The sequence below is a fragment of the Peromyscus californicus genome, unplaced genomic scaffold (genome assembly GCF_007827085.1).
Source record: "Peromyscus californicus insignis strain IS unplaced genomic scaffold, ASM782708v3 Scaffold_8__1_contigs__length_139910024, whole genome shotgun sequence".
NCBI lineage: Eukaryota > Metazoa > Chordata > Mammalia > Rodentia > Cricetidae > Peromyscus > Peromyscus californicus.
Window position 1 is genome coordinate 132534892 of NW_026294606.1, and position 15108 is coordinate 132549999.

The 15108-nt window shown below is 39.4% G+C and overlaps 1 protein-coding gene across 1 annotated transcript in view; it reads right to left on the minus strand.

Moving 5' to 3' along the window:
• Otud4 (OTU deubiquitinase 4) overlaps window positions 1–15108 on the minus strand; it is a 51119-nt gene that overhangs the window by 6247 nt on the left and 29764 nt on the right. Inside the window, exons 12-19 of the mRNA XM_052726980.1 lie at window positions 14667–14767; window positions 14397–14583; window positions 6234–6396; window positions 4156–4276; window positions 3328–3383; window positions 2308–2385; window positions 1351–1489; window positions 615–869 (exon numbers count right to left, since the gene is read on the minus strand). Of these exons, the coding sequence (XP_052582940.1) occupies window positions 615–869; window positions 1351–1489; window positions 2308–2385; window positions 3328–3383; window positions 4156–4276; window positions 6234–6396; window positions 14397–14583; window positions 14667–14767 (1100 nt within the window). The remainder of the gene's footprint in view (window positions 1–614; window positions 870–1350; window positions 1490–2307; window positions 2386–3327; window positions 3384–4155; window positions 4277–6233; window positions 6397–14396; window positions 14584–14666; window positions 14768–15108) is intronic.

A 15108-nucleotide genomic window follows, 5' to 3' on the forward strand; every position in this document is an offset into this window, starting at 1 on the left:
GGGTGTTAATAGAGGATAACTCAGGTTTGCTACACTTTTCTCTGCATTAAAATCTAAGTCCCTGAATAGCTTAAACTTAGTTTATCTGATTAAAATTCAATCTGAGAGAAAACTCAGATGTAACACTATTTTTCATATATTATGTGTGGTTTCAAAAATTACAAAATGAAAATATTGGAGAAATAGTTAAGATTTCCATAAACCAAATAAGGTATTGGTAGTGCATAATTATAACCCACAACCCAGGAGAGAATGAGGAAGAATACAAGTTCCAGGTCAGCCTGGGCTACACAGCGAGGCATTACCTACAAAATAAATTAAAGTCTAGAAATGATTCCAAAGCTGTCAAAGTTGTTTATGAAAAGGTAAAAACAAAACAAAAACAAACAAGCTACACGAGAGGCTTCATTAAGCACAAAAACTCATTTTCTACCAAGACCAAGCTAAGATAGGTTTGAACAATCACACGATCCTGAGTCAATAATCAAACCTGTGCTCTTTCCTGAGTGAGCCCATTCTACAGCTTTGTAAGAAGCAGACTTGTGGCTTCAACTTTTGTCTTTCCATTTTTCTCAAGGAAAAAAAAAGCACTCTAAAACAAGAGAAGGCCTCACCTTTAGGCAGGTCCTCGCCGGTCTGGCACAGTGAATAAGGTGGTGCAATGGCTCGATCTCCCTTCTCACTACACGGAAACCCAGGGTAGAGTGGGTCTTGATAGAGGCTCATTGTCTGAGGCAAAGGCATCAAGGGCTGGTTAACTGCCTGAATTGACACAGGAACTGGAGAGGGCGTTAAATGTGCTTGTGACACAGCAGCATCAGGTCCAGTGGTCTGTGTCACTGACAAAATGGGAATCTGAGCAGGGACACCTAAGAAAGACAAGAAGAAACAAAAACAGTCAAAGTCATTTTCATGTAGAAATAAAGTTTGCTTTAAATTAATCCTGCACAACTTACACACCTTGTAAAGCATACAGTAAGCAACCTAAAGCACTTTAGGAATAGGAAATAAGCTGAGTCAATGTCTTCCAACTACAGTTCCAAAAAAAAAGACAATTAAGGTAAAGGTCTTTGTAAAGAGTCCTAAAGGAGATGTAACAGTGTGTCCTATGCAGGAAACACAAACTGTGGCCAACAACAGAGGTAACTGGCTCAAATGTCACACACCCAAGACTGGAAAAGCATACAATAAACACCATGTACATGAACCTCCGGAACCAAGCCAGAAGCCCTAATGGGCTCCACATTCATAATTCTAATGTGGTCAAACTCTCGCTTAAGAACTTAAAGCCTCAGATTTGAAAGGAATTTTTGTTAGCTGGTTGGAAATATTTAAAAATTCTTCTCTAACCTGTTGGTCCGAAAGTTGTAGGTTCACTTGGCCAGGCTGGCACAGTGGCTGGTAAAGAAGGCACCGCAGGAGTGAGATGGACTTCTGGAGAGACTAGAAGGGGAGCTGGATTTGACAAAGACATATGTTCTGCTGGCTTCTTCAAGAATGGGAGGGAAAAAAGGAAAAAAAGTCATTTTGCTTTGACACAAATTTTAGTAACAAATTTATCTTGAGTGAAGTAGAAAAGGCCCTACTATAAAACTAAGCATATAACTAACTGTTCACACTAGTCTCAGAGTTCACTCACTGGCAAAGAATACCATGTAAACTCATTTCATGTCACCAGGGTTGCCTGGTACAAGTCACAGGCAGAAACAACACTAGGGCAAGAGAACAAATCACAGACTTCTCCTTGAAAGTCTTCAGCACTGTTTAAAAGAAATATTCTTACACAAAAATAAAATAAAATGCACCTAGGCACATTCATTTTATGAACAGAAAGTATGTTGACAAAACAGCAAGTAACTACTTACTCTTACATTAGACCAAGAACTAAACTGTCTGCAGAAACGAAAGTGTGTTCATTCACTTGGCAAACTACTATTTTTTAAAATGTATATGGAATAATCCATTGGTAATGATTGAGATAACTTCTAGAAATATTATAAACATAGTAAGAATTTTATCTTCTTTTAGATTTTCAAGCTGAACTACCTTAAAAATAGCAAGAGCAATGCCAAGCATAAAGGTTAATATAAGCTTACTCAAAATCAAGTCACAGGAATGCCAGAGAATGGCTATAAAATGACATTCCATAAACTTTTATAACATTTTAGACTAAAAATAAATTATAAAAAAAATTTAAAGCACCCACGTTATGTCAGAAATGAATTCTTGCATTTACAACATCTATGTTTTCACACACAGCAAAAAGAAGTCCAGAAAGGAGCCTGCATGCCTAGTGCAGTAACTTACTTGTTCTACAGGAGAGGGGCATTCTACTTTCTTTAACTTAGATGGTGATGAAACTCTTGTACATTTATCATCGCTGATCTTTGGGAATAAGAAAAAGTCACACTGTGATTAAAAGAACTCCATTCTGGGTTAGTATGACTGCCTTTCTAATTCACTCAGACAACCTGCTCTGAGAACCTACTCCTGCTTCATTTGGCCTACACATCAGTTTAATGCGACATTACTGGGAAGCTTTTAGATGGGGACTTCTAAGAACATAGCAGTCTCCTTTACAAACATCACTCCATAGAGTGATAAAGAATAAACACTGAGGCCAAGGTGGTGATGCATGTCTTTAAACCCAGCACTCGGGAGGCAGAGGCAGGTGGATCTCCATGGGTTCGAGGCCAGCCTGATCTACATAGTGAGTTCCAGGACAGCCCAGGGCCACATACAGAAACCCTGCCTTGAAAAAAAACAAACAACAGAAATAATAACAAAAAAAACAACTGTTTTGCAAGTTAAGATAGGGCAGCCTAAAGTAGCCTGAGGAAGTGATTAGAGTGCCAATGACTTCTCAAGCTTTTAACTTCATTAGTAAAATTAAGAAAAAAAAACATCTAAACGGATTCAATCTCATTACCAACTTCTTCCTCCTGCACCATCACACAGCATTAAAGAACAAGAGGCAATTAACATTTAAAACTTTTGGGACTAGACAGGAGTGGTGGCCCACACCTTTAATCCCAGCACTCCAGGAGGCAGAGGCAGGTGAATCTCTGAGTTCGAGGCCAGCTCGGGCTACAGACTGAGTTCTATGACAGCTTAACAAAAAACTTTTGGTGAGATGGCTCAGCAGCTAAAGTAACTGCCACCAAGCCTGGTAACTTGAGCTCAATCCCTCGGACTAACATAGGCTAACTTGGTAGGAGAAAAGTAACTCCTGCAAGTTTCCCTCTGCTCTCCACACATACAGCATAGTGTGCACACATGCACATCAAATAGATAAATAAATGTTTTAAATATATTTAAAACCTTTACCTCCAGTGTACTTGGCTCGGGTTTTTTATCCACATGAGTATGGCCACGTAGAGAATCTGAACAGATTAAAAATAAGAAAAGGAACATCAACCATCAATCAGATTTAAATACAGGAAAACAAACATTGTCTTAGTTCAAATCAATGTTTCTTTTCAATGACAGATACGCAACACTAGATAGGCAGCTTGACAATTTTAAATGTCTTTTTTCCAATACAGTAATCCCTTCTTATCCATAGTAGATACAGTCCTCCAGTGGACATCTGAAACTGTGAATGGTAACTAATATTATACTTACTATATTTTTTCCTATATTTATAAAGTCAACCAAAATACTGAAATAAAACAGAATTACAACTATTCTGTACTAGAAGTCATATGAGTCTAACCTCTTGCAAAGGCCTTATACTGCCACTTTTTCATTTAAAGTATTGACTTCTCTCTGGCATATTCAAAATGCCAGCATCACTACTCTGCACTATGGAAGCATTACTAGAACACAAGCACTGCTACATCCAGTCAAAGTGACATTCCAGACAGCTACTGAGGGACTAGTGTGCAGGCAGCACACACAGTATGGAAACACTAGCCTTCACATGTGAACAGGAAGCACCAGTGTATCACAAGACATCACCATGCTACTCAAAACAGCACTCAATTTGACTCTTATGAAGTAAGTATTTCTGGAATCCTCCATTTAAGATTTCCAGACCATAGTTTACTTGAACACCTAAAACTGCAGAAAACAAAACCACAAATAAGGCAGGCAATACTGTATGTGACTCGGAACAGGCAGATGTCAGCTATATTCAGTGATGAAGTGGTATACCTTTGTCCTTCCGTTCTTCTGCATCTGCTCTCCTCATGCTTCCTTTCCTATCCCTTGCATGTGAAGACTTCCTCTGGACACACGAGTTGCTATTCTGAGGGGACTGACTGACTGATGGACTCTTTAAAATAAAAGTCACACTGTGCATTAAAAATTTTAAAACATGAATACAAGTTTTACAAATAACATTCATACTTCTAACCAAAAACCTTAAAATTCATAGCCATATATTTTTATACTTTAGAATCTACCTGGTAGGTAGTTATGGATATCATGTAGAGTCCATATTCAATTATATGCTCTAAACTAATAGTCTATTACTGAATTAAAATACCAGGCAATCAGACTTTCAGCCTAAATTAATATTTTACATATCATTTTAAAAAATCACATTGCCCAAATTGTCATCTTACACTTGATATTCTTTGCAAAACAGTAATATCTTCTCTACCAATTTTGCCAACGTCCCTTGTGAAGGGAAAATTATCAATTAGCAGGTATCACTAAAACGATATAGTTAAGAGCAAACTACCTGAGCTCTGAATGAACCAATGATCATTGGTTAAAAACAGTATCACTGGTAAAGCAAAGAGACCAAAATAAGTTGTTGGGGTTTGGGGTTTATTTTTGTTTTTTGGGGTTTTTTTTTTTTTTTGGTTGTTGTTGTTTGCTTGTATGTTTGTTTGTTTGTTTGTTTTCAGAAACAGGGTTTCTCTGAGTAGCCCTAGCTGACCTGGAACTCACTTTGTAGACCAGGCTGGCCTCTACCTTCCAAGTGCTGGGATTAAAGGCATGCTCCACCACTTCTCAGCTATAGTTGGAGCTTTAAGATAAATTATCACTGAAGGTTCTAGATTCCTGTCACAACACTCTTAACGAATCCCACAACAGGAAGAAGGTTCAGTGTTCTATTCCAGTTTTTAGTTAACAAACCTAAGCCACTATCAAATCCAACACCAGGCCAATCTAAATCTAAACTTCACAAGTATGAAACCAAATTTTAACAACAGAATTTCACAATCTATGACCACATAACAGTAGCACTATTTTTGTCATTCACTAAGGACAAAAGTTTGAGTATAAGATTAAATGATTAAAAATCAGTCTCTTACAGAAGAACAGCTATGTGAAAACAACAAATAAGACGCGAAGGGAATGTCTTTAGCACACAGACATAACTGACTTGGGTACGTTTTACAATCTTCCCTAAGCTCCACACTGAACTAGTGGAGATAAACTCTTTTAAACAGAGCTTCTCTCTCAGAAGACAGAAAAGTGAACATGTGCAACTTGGATCTTGTCCCTGGCACAGTGTCACCTTCAATAGCATTCCTCCTTTTTTGTTTCATTCACCATTTTGTATCATTCCATGATAATCAATTAAGCCCTCCTTGTCCTGTCAATGAAACCCCTCACCTACATAGCAATGGCTTTCCTTTCTGATTGTCCCCCAAAGCTAAGGAAACTGAAGGTAGAGTCATTGCTCTTGTCAGAAGTTATCTAGTATACCCAGGTACTACCACATGGAACAAAACAAATCCATGTGCTTACTTATTTCAGTATGGTACTAGTGCACAAGTCAAGTTTATGTTTAATAAGCAGTGGCCAAAGTCTCCTGACAGTTCAGAAAACCTTGTAAAGGGTCAACTGAGTCCTAAGCCTCTACACTGCAGGTTTTGCTTACAGATACTAAGTCCTTCAGCCAGAAAGGAAATATTCATCACTGTCAGGTGAACAAATCAGTCTCCTTGCTCAACTGTCACCAGCTCTTCTCAGTAATCTCTCTAGACCCGGGATTAACTACAGGCTCTACTTTACTGTCCCTCCCTCCCTCCTTCCTTTTCTCTTGACACAGAACTTCACTATGCTGCCAAGATGGCCTCCAATTCAGGGATTCTCTTGCTTCTCTAGTAGCTGGGATTACAAACATAGAACCACCATACCAAGGTCTACATAATCTTTTAAATACTTTCAGTTAAACAAAAAAAATTAAGTTCACCATGAGAAATTATGATTTACTACAAACTGTATCGAGAAAGACTTCTAAATATTAACTTTTAAAATCTTTACATACGTACAGAAAGGGCAGGAAAAGCCTGTTCATCCCGGTTCTGAATCTCATACAGTAAACGAGACTCTTCAATAGCTTGCTTCTCTCTGCGTTCCTCTGGGGAGAGGCCAAAATAGTAAGATTCACGACTCATGTGATCAAAATCCTCAGTTCTTTCCCGATCAGGTTTTCTGTCAAATAAAACATTCTTTCAGGGAAAAAAAAGAGGCAAATGTGTAGGACACAAAAATGTAATGATCAATTCTGCAGTACAAATATTTAACTCAACAACTACACCACAACACTTTGTAACTTAGGACAGTTGGCAACAAACAAAAACACAGCATTTAAAGTTACTTTACAAAGTTAGATAAAACTTAAGAGTGGCGCAAAATAAAATGAAAGTAAATTATAACTCACTTCCTTGTACATGATACAGAAGTAACTGCATATTTTTCCTGAGTGCAGAAATATAAGCACTGTACATATTCTTTATGCCACGTTCCAATATTATCATAAAAATTTACTCTCAAAAGAAGGATGGACCAGCAAATTGCTTAAGGCTTGCCACCAAGCCTGGCCATTTGAGTTCAATCCCCAGAATTCACATGAATAAAGGAGAACAATGACGCCTATAAGTTTTCTTCTGACCTCCACATGTACGACGTAGCACACATGCACTCACACAAACAACGTAGGCTAATTAATTACAATGTAAAGAAGAAAAAGCTTATGAGAGGAAGAGGAAGCATTCTGCTCTCCTGTTCTAAAGGCGATGACCAGATAAGACATAAAGACCATCCTGATTACTGACTCCAAGAAAAGCCGAAAACTGAAAACAATGAGATGTGTCAGACTGGGCTATTGTCTGCCATTGCCACCCCAATGTAGCTTTGGTCAAAGAAAGATCACAAGAGAGTCAATAATGTATTTAGTAACAAACCCAATATTCATATATGGCTTGCAGCCATTAAAAGTAATATGAACAGCTAGACATGGCTCAGCAGTTAAGATGGCTGCCTTGCAGAGAACCCAGGTTTTGATTCTTAATACCAACATGACAGCTGACAACCACCTGTAACTCCAGTTCTAGGGGATCTTATGTCCTCTCTTCTGACCTCCTCAGGCACTAGGCATGCAGACAGATACTACACTTACTTATACATACGCAGGTAAAACATACACACAAAAATAAACATTTCTAAAAGAGCAATATGGGTACTATTTCTATCACTTCTATCACCTGTATAAGCAAGAAATCAAAATCCAAATTCAAAACTTAAGAAAAAAAATGTTGCCAAAGCACAAATAAATACAATCTTACTAAATATTGGGATACTGTGGTACCGCTATTTTAATTGTGAAATAAATCAGGTAGTCCCAATTATAATTAGATATTAAATCCAAAAGGGCAAATAACCCTTATAATCTAACCAGCTCTTCTCAAGACCAATTATAAAAGACTCCAAAGAGGATTTGGCAAGTTGTCAGGCATCTGAAAAATTCTAACCAACTCCAGCTGAGGAGTTCAATAATCAAGAAGATAAGATGACCCATTCTTTCCCAGACATCGCTGTCACTGCACAAAGGACCTATAAACAAAGTGATCACGGTGACAGAGATGGGGTTCACGCATGAGCTCGACAACATGGCTGCTGCTCACCAAGTCACCTGGCGAGCACCAGGCTACAGTTGCAGAGACCACTACTGAGCCCGCAATATGGCACATTCCCCAGGGTGGTCAGCGACCTGGTGGCAGGGTGACAACACTTAATCATCTCCTCTGGAAGAGACAATGCCCTGTCCTTACTGCAGCAGACACTTAATTCTGGTTATAGATATGCCTTCCTGTACATAATGCTTCTGTCAAAACCACCATACACGGACTTATCCACTGTTACAGTATTCCACACAGTACTGTTTCTGACCTTGAAACTCATTTTACACACAGAAGTACAATAGTGGGCCCACAAGCAAGGAATCCATCTATCTTCCCATGTTCCCCACCATCCTGAATCAGCTGAACTCATAGAACAATGGGTATTTTGCCTACGCTGAGTAAGCTACCAAATGCCAAGGAGCCTAGTCAGTGTCTAAACAAAATCTTCAAATGCAATTAATGACAACTAGCTGAATGACATGTAAAAATTCCATCTGCTAAGAATCCACCATGGACCAAATGTCCCTGAATAGCAGAAAATTATCTTACAATTAAATGATATTTATAACCTAAAAGTCATGACTAACTAGATTAGTATCCTGGTTAGTTTTCTGTCAACTTGACACAAGCTAGAGTCATTTGCAAAGAGACAATCAACTGAGAAAATGCTTCCTTAAGACTAGGCACAAGGGGCTGGAGAGATGGCTCAGGGGTTAAGAGCACTGACTGCTCTTCCAGAGGTCCCAAGTTCAATTCCCAGCAACCACATGGTGGCTCACAACCATCTGTAATGACATCTGGTGCCCTCATCTGGCCTGCAGGGATACATGCAGGCAGAACACTGTATATGTAATAAATAAATCTTAAAAAAAAAAAAAAAAAAGACTAGGAACAATAAACGAGTCTGTCTAGCATTTTTTTCATTAGTGATTGACAGGGGAGGCCCCAGCCCAGTGGCTGGTGCCCACCCCTGAGCAGTTGATCCTGGCTTTATAAGAAAGGCAGAGCAAGCATGAGAAGCAAGCCAATAAGCAGAATTCCTCCATGGACCCTGCTCTAGTTTCTGCCTTCAAGGTTCCTGCCCTGTTTTGAATTTCTGCCTTGACTTCTTTCAGTGATGGACTATACAATGTGGAAATGTGGGCTGAAATAAGCCCTGTCCTCTCTGTTTTAGGTGCTGTGAGAGACACCATGACCATGACAACTCTTATAAAGGAAAATATTTAATTGGGGGAGAGGAGGAGCTTACAGGTTCATGGGTTAGTCCATTATTACATTATTATCATGGCAGGACATGGCAGTATGCATGCAGCCATGGTGCTGGAGGAGCTGAGAGATCTATCTACATCTTGATCCATAGGCAACAGGAAGTGAACTGTGTCACTGGGCATAGCTTGAGCATAGGAGACCTCAAAGCCCACCCCCATAGTGACACACTTCCTCCAACAAGGCCATACATACTTCAAAAAAGTCACACCTAATAGTGCTACTCCCTATGAGAGCCATTTTCTTTCAAGCTACCACATTCCACTCCCAAAGGGTTGATACAGTGAGTTTTCTGTTCCTGAGACTGTAGATGCTTTCCCTGTTGATATCTAGTCAAATTACACATCTATCCAATGGTACACTTGCAGCATTAACAAAAAGAATTTTATGTCCTTTACATCAAAAGTGAAGGAGACTTTCTCAATTTAGATCTTTCAGGAACTGGGAGTCCAAACACCACCCAGATTATTTATGATTATTAAAACTTCACTTTTTAAATCTGCAATTTTGTACAGCATGACAAAAAATTTGAAAATAATATGAACAGTCTTGGGAAGGACTTAAATGGGAAAATAGGGGCAAACTGGAATGTGGTGATATTTTACTTGTGCACCCCAATAAAGCTTATCTGGAGATCAGAGGGAACAGCCAGCTACTATATTAAACACAGAAGTCAGGCAATGGTAGCACACATCTTTAATCCTAGCATTTGGGAGGCCAAGATTCATCCAGATCTCTGTGAGTTCAAAGCCACACTGGGAACAGAGCCAGGCGTGGTGGCATACTAACCATGGAGGTCTGGAAGTCTGTACAGACAGACAGGAAGTGATAGAGCTGGGCAGAAAGAGGAAGTGATGTAGCTGGGCAGAGACAGAAAGGATACAGGTGTGAGTATACAGGAAGTAGCTCTCTTTGGCTGAGGATGTCCTTGTGGTAAGAACGTGGCTGGCTTCTTTCTGCTTCTCTGATCTCTCAGTTTTCACCCTAGTATCTGGCTCCAGGTTTTTTATTAATAAGACTGTTTAGCAATTTGTCTTAGACTGGAATCAAGGAAGTTTTTAGAATATTTCTTCTGGCTAATACAGTGGCCAAGGAATGCAAAGAAAATTTGCATGTTTCTCAAATTCCCTCGGTGGCCAGAAGGGATTAAACCAGAAGTGCAATCGGTATGATTTATTTTCAAGATATCACCTACAATTATTTTTAGTACAGCTAAGAATGTTAGGTCAGACTGTCAGTCATATAGTAACAACTAGAGCCTTTCAGCAAGTTCCTCCGCCATAGTTATGCTTTGATACTGTCCATCTTTTGTTCTGTTTACAGTATCACACTTTCATGGGCTCCTTCTGGATTTTCTAGGGCTATTTCTTAAGTATTTCTGAGTATCCTGTTTCCTAATAGAATTAAAATTGCTCAGAATTAAAACTGCCCTAGATTTTGAAGATGCCCAATCTTATAGAAATAGGGTTACATTTAAATCTTCAGAAGTTGGGGGGGGGGGGGGTTAGCTCAGTGGTAGAGCGCTTGCCTAGCAAGCACAAGGCCCTGGGTTCGGTCCTCAGCTCTGGGGGGAAAAAAAAGGATGGGAGAAGTTAATGCCCATTGTTAATTTAAGTAGATTTTCTTTTTTACTTCTGTTTGCCCTTGGTCTGACTCTGGCTGGAGGAGAAGTTAGAGGGGGTTCAGAAGGGCCTAGTCTTTATTGAAGGTATATTTTACACAGATTCCAAACTTCTAGTGCATAATCAGTAGCAGGTGGTTCTTTCTATCACCTTGATATCTGAACTAGGGTTATCTACTGTCAATTGTGCTCAGAGTGCACTGGCATGTACAATGCCTCTCCCTAACTAGTCAGCTGCAGAGGAAAATACCAGTGTGTCATATATAGAACTTAACTTTGTCAAATAGCTCATTATGCATTTCCTTTCTAGGATTCCATTACAGCTAAAAACTGATAATGGTCCTGCTTATACTAGCAAACAGTTTAAGGAATTTTGCAATTTATGAAATACTATGTTACTGAAATACCCTACAATCTTCAGCAGGGTCCAGCTGATGTGGAATGACACCAACAAATACTTAGAAAGCAAATTTAAAAATAAAAGGGGATATATACATCCACCAAATCCCACAACTTCAGTCACACTAACTTCTTTTCACTTTAAAGGATAAGGCTGCTTCTGCTCAAATGCATTTGCCCTAAAGTAGACAGAGCCTAAAGTATGTTAAATGGAAGATTCAGAAACTAACCAATGGAAAAGGACTGATGTACTTCTACCTTTAGGTTGAGCTTATGCTTGTATCGTTCCAGAAAAATGAATGAAGTCTCAGATGGCTGCCACTCTGATGCATCTGACCAGGACAGCATCCCAGAGACCACCCCAAGAGGAAGAGTAAGGTGATGACTTGGAGAGGCATCAAGACTTTAACTTATCAAGCCAAGGCCTTGGGGAGACAAGGACACAACACTACTGACTAGTAACTCCAAAAACGTTACTGTTATGTTTACTAACTAGATTATATGTTAATTTTCAGAGTGCAGAATCCAAATGCCTTTTATCAGTGGGGATTAAAAGGCACACCTATAATAGGAGGCAGTGTGATGTTTTGCCATGCTAAGGATTGTTTTTATCCTTTGGGACCAGTAGTCTGGACACAATATTGTATACAAATATATAGTCAGAAGTAAGGGGACATTTTGGTTGGACTAATCTAAATGATCAGCCTAAATGCAACACAGATTTGAGCATAATCACATACTCTTCAGAAGACTCCGATAGTGGAACTATAGTTGTTTGAAGATAAAAAAGCAGTATCTGGGGGCTGGAGAGATGGCTCAGCGGTTAAGAGCACTAGCTGTTCTTCCAGAGGTCCTGAGTTCAATTCCCAGCAACCACATGGTGGCTCACAACCATCTGTAATGAGATCTGGTGCCCTCCTCTGGCCTGCAGGCGTACACGCAGGCAAGGCACAACATTGTACACATAATTAATAAATAAATCTTAAAAAAAAAAAGCAGTATCTGATGAATTATTACTAAAGTTATTATTGTACCTACAATAGCACTATCTGTTGCCAATGGTTTAGAAAATAACCAATGACTTTGGCATGTGGCAGTTAACAAGAACAATCATTTTTGTATCAGAAGAGACCCACCTATTCCTGGGCTCTTAAAAAGAAATGTATAGCACAGGAGTTACTCATATGTATTATGAACAAATAACGGGACAAAGTAGAATCCACCCACACCCATATTCATAGGGCTATCTCCAATATTCCTGTCAATGTTGGTTTTTGGTTTGTTTTTTTTTTTTTTAATCACATTGTTTATGCTTTAAATGTGCTTATATACCTCCTTAGTGCACTTCCCTCTGATAAACTGCCTTTGGGATGGACCTTTTGTTTCTTTTTATTTGTTAGTTTTGTGAAAATGCTACTTATACTGCCCTTCCTTAAGAGCTGTCCCTGAGCCAGGCGGGTCTCTGTGAGTTCAAGGCCAGCCTGGTCTACAGAGCAAGATCCAGGTCAGGCACCGAAACTACACAGAGAAACCCTGTCTCGGGGGAAAAAAAAAAAAATCAAAAAAAAGAAGAAAAAGAGCTCTCCCTGAAACTGATGACTCGTTCCATCTACTGGATCCTGTAATGTTGCAGCCACAACAATAAATTCTTGGGATTTATTGCCAATTCCAAGAATGATTACTGAAGTACAAAGAGAAGTCTCAAATATAACTTACATGATTAGTAAAACTACTAATATGACAGCAAAAATATTTGCAGAAATTTATCAAGAGATGGGTGAATTGGGAAACAGTTTTACAAAATAGACCTACTGAGGGCTGGAGAGATGGCTCAGTGGGTAAGAGCACTAGCTGCTCTTCCAGAGGTCCTGAGTTCAATTTCCAGCAACCATGTAGTGGCTCACAACCATCTGTAATGATATCTGATTCCCTCTTCTGGTATGGATGAAAACAAAGCACTCATACATATATAAAAAAATAAATAAACAAACAAAAACAAAATAGACTTCCTACAGATAATTTGTTTCTCAAGCATTATCTTGGTTGCCAACAATTTCTTGGCACATGTTGCTTTAATGTGTCAGATTTTTTCTCATACTATCGATGATTTATTTATGATCATAAATTAATGATCTGTATAGAGATAAACAAAAAAAATCTCTAAAGTGACCTTTGAATGGCCATCATGGTTTAAGACGGCTCTCCTCCTCACCCCCATTCCTTGGTCCTCTGTTAGTTATTCTTATACTTCTTGCCTATGTTAGTCGGATTAGTCATGCAAGCAAAGCATTCAACTTTGGCCTCTATTACAGCCACAATTTCCTCTTTAAAATTAAAAAGGGGAGCTGGGCAGTGGTGGCACACTCGTTTAATCCCTGCACTCAGGAGGCAGAGGCAGGTGGATCTCTGTGAGTTCGAGGCCAGCCTAGCCTACAAAGCAAGTTCCAGGACAGGCTCCAAAACTACAGAGAAACCCTGTCAAGAAAAACCAAGAAAAAAATAAAAAGGGGGAGATGTGGGAGACACAGAGGTCCTTGTGATCACAGATAAGCACTAAGGGAATGAGGAACGTTAAACATACAGGACTGTCCCTTTAAAGAGACTGAAGGCTGGGAGCAGATGTGGTTAATAGCCTGGTGACATTTGTGCCTTCTGTGTGGATGAAACCACACAGGATACCCCCCCAGGACCCTTATTGTGAGCTTGTCAATGTACGGAACCTATCTTTATGGAAGGTGTTTACATGTACTCAATGTATAGAACCCATCCTTATGGAAGATGTCACATGTACTTCACAAAAAATTTCAAGGTAGTCATGTCTTAAGCTTATTGTGCACATATGTTTATCACCAGGGAGCTTTTCAAATTATTTAAATATGTCTAAAACAAACTACCTGGGGTCAGTTTCTCACAGTTTCCTCACAGATTCCTCTATAGTATTATTTTGTACCATTTAGGAACTCTATCAACAACATTATTCTTTCTTTCTTTCTTTCTTGGCTTTAGAGACAGGGCTTCTCTGTATAGCCCTGGCTGTCCTCGAACTCACAGAGATCCGCCTGCCTCTGCCTCCCAAGTGCTGGGATTAAAGGCATGCGCCGCCGCCACCACCTGACAATACTTTTCAAGACTACATTACAAACAAGTATGAATAAGAAGTTGTAACTAAAAGAAAAAAATTAATATAATAGAGCACATACAATGCCTGTCATGACTTCTACTCCTCTTGAATTAGGAAAGGTTACCTTATGGTCTGTGAGGGTGTCCTACTTAGATTCTTATGCTCATTGGAGGATTTTTGAGACTGGGACCCTGAAGAATGACTAGAGAATACATGCTGTTTTACACCTGAAGGATGCTGTAGTCGAGGAGGTAGTGCTGATGGGGCTTTTATTGGCTTGCTTAGATTCTTTGGCCCTCTGTAATCCGTATCTGTGGAAAATACAAAAAGATCTCACAATTTCCCTGGCGTAAACAACTATCATAATACTAAAAAGAACTTGATCTGAATTTACCTGAATGGAAATTTTGTCCAGAATTAGGTTTTTTCATCTTCTTTCCTGACACTGTGTTCCAGCTTTCTGGGGGAGGCGGCTTGAGGTTCTTCGGTGTATGTCTTCAAAATAAATGAAAGTGTTTGTTAGTAATGTCAAATAATCTCAGTAAGAACTAAAACAATCACTAAAACACAGGCTGGAGAGATGGCTCAGTGATTAAGAGCACTGGCTGCTCTTCTAAAGGACTTGGGTCCAATTCTAAGTATCCACATAGTGACTCACAATGGTCCTAACTCCAGTGCTAGAGGATCTGATACTCTTTTCTGGCCTCCTCAGGCAGCAGACACGCATGCACTGCACTTAATATGCAGGCAAAACACTCATCCACATAAAATAGGTACATCTATAAGAATCATTTTAAGGCGGGCAGTGGTGGCGCACACCTTTAATCCCAGCACTC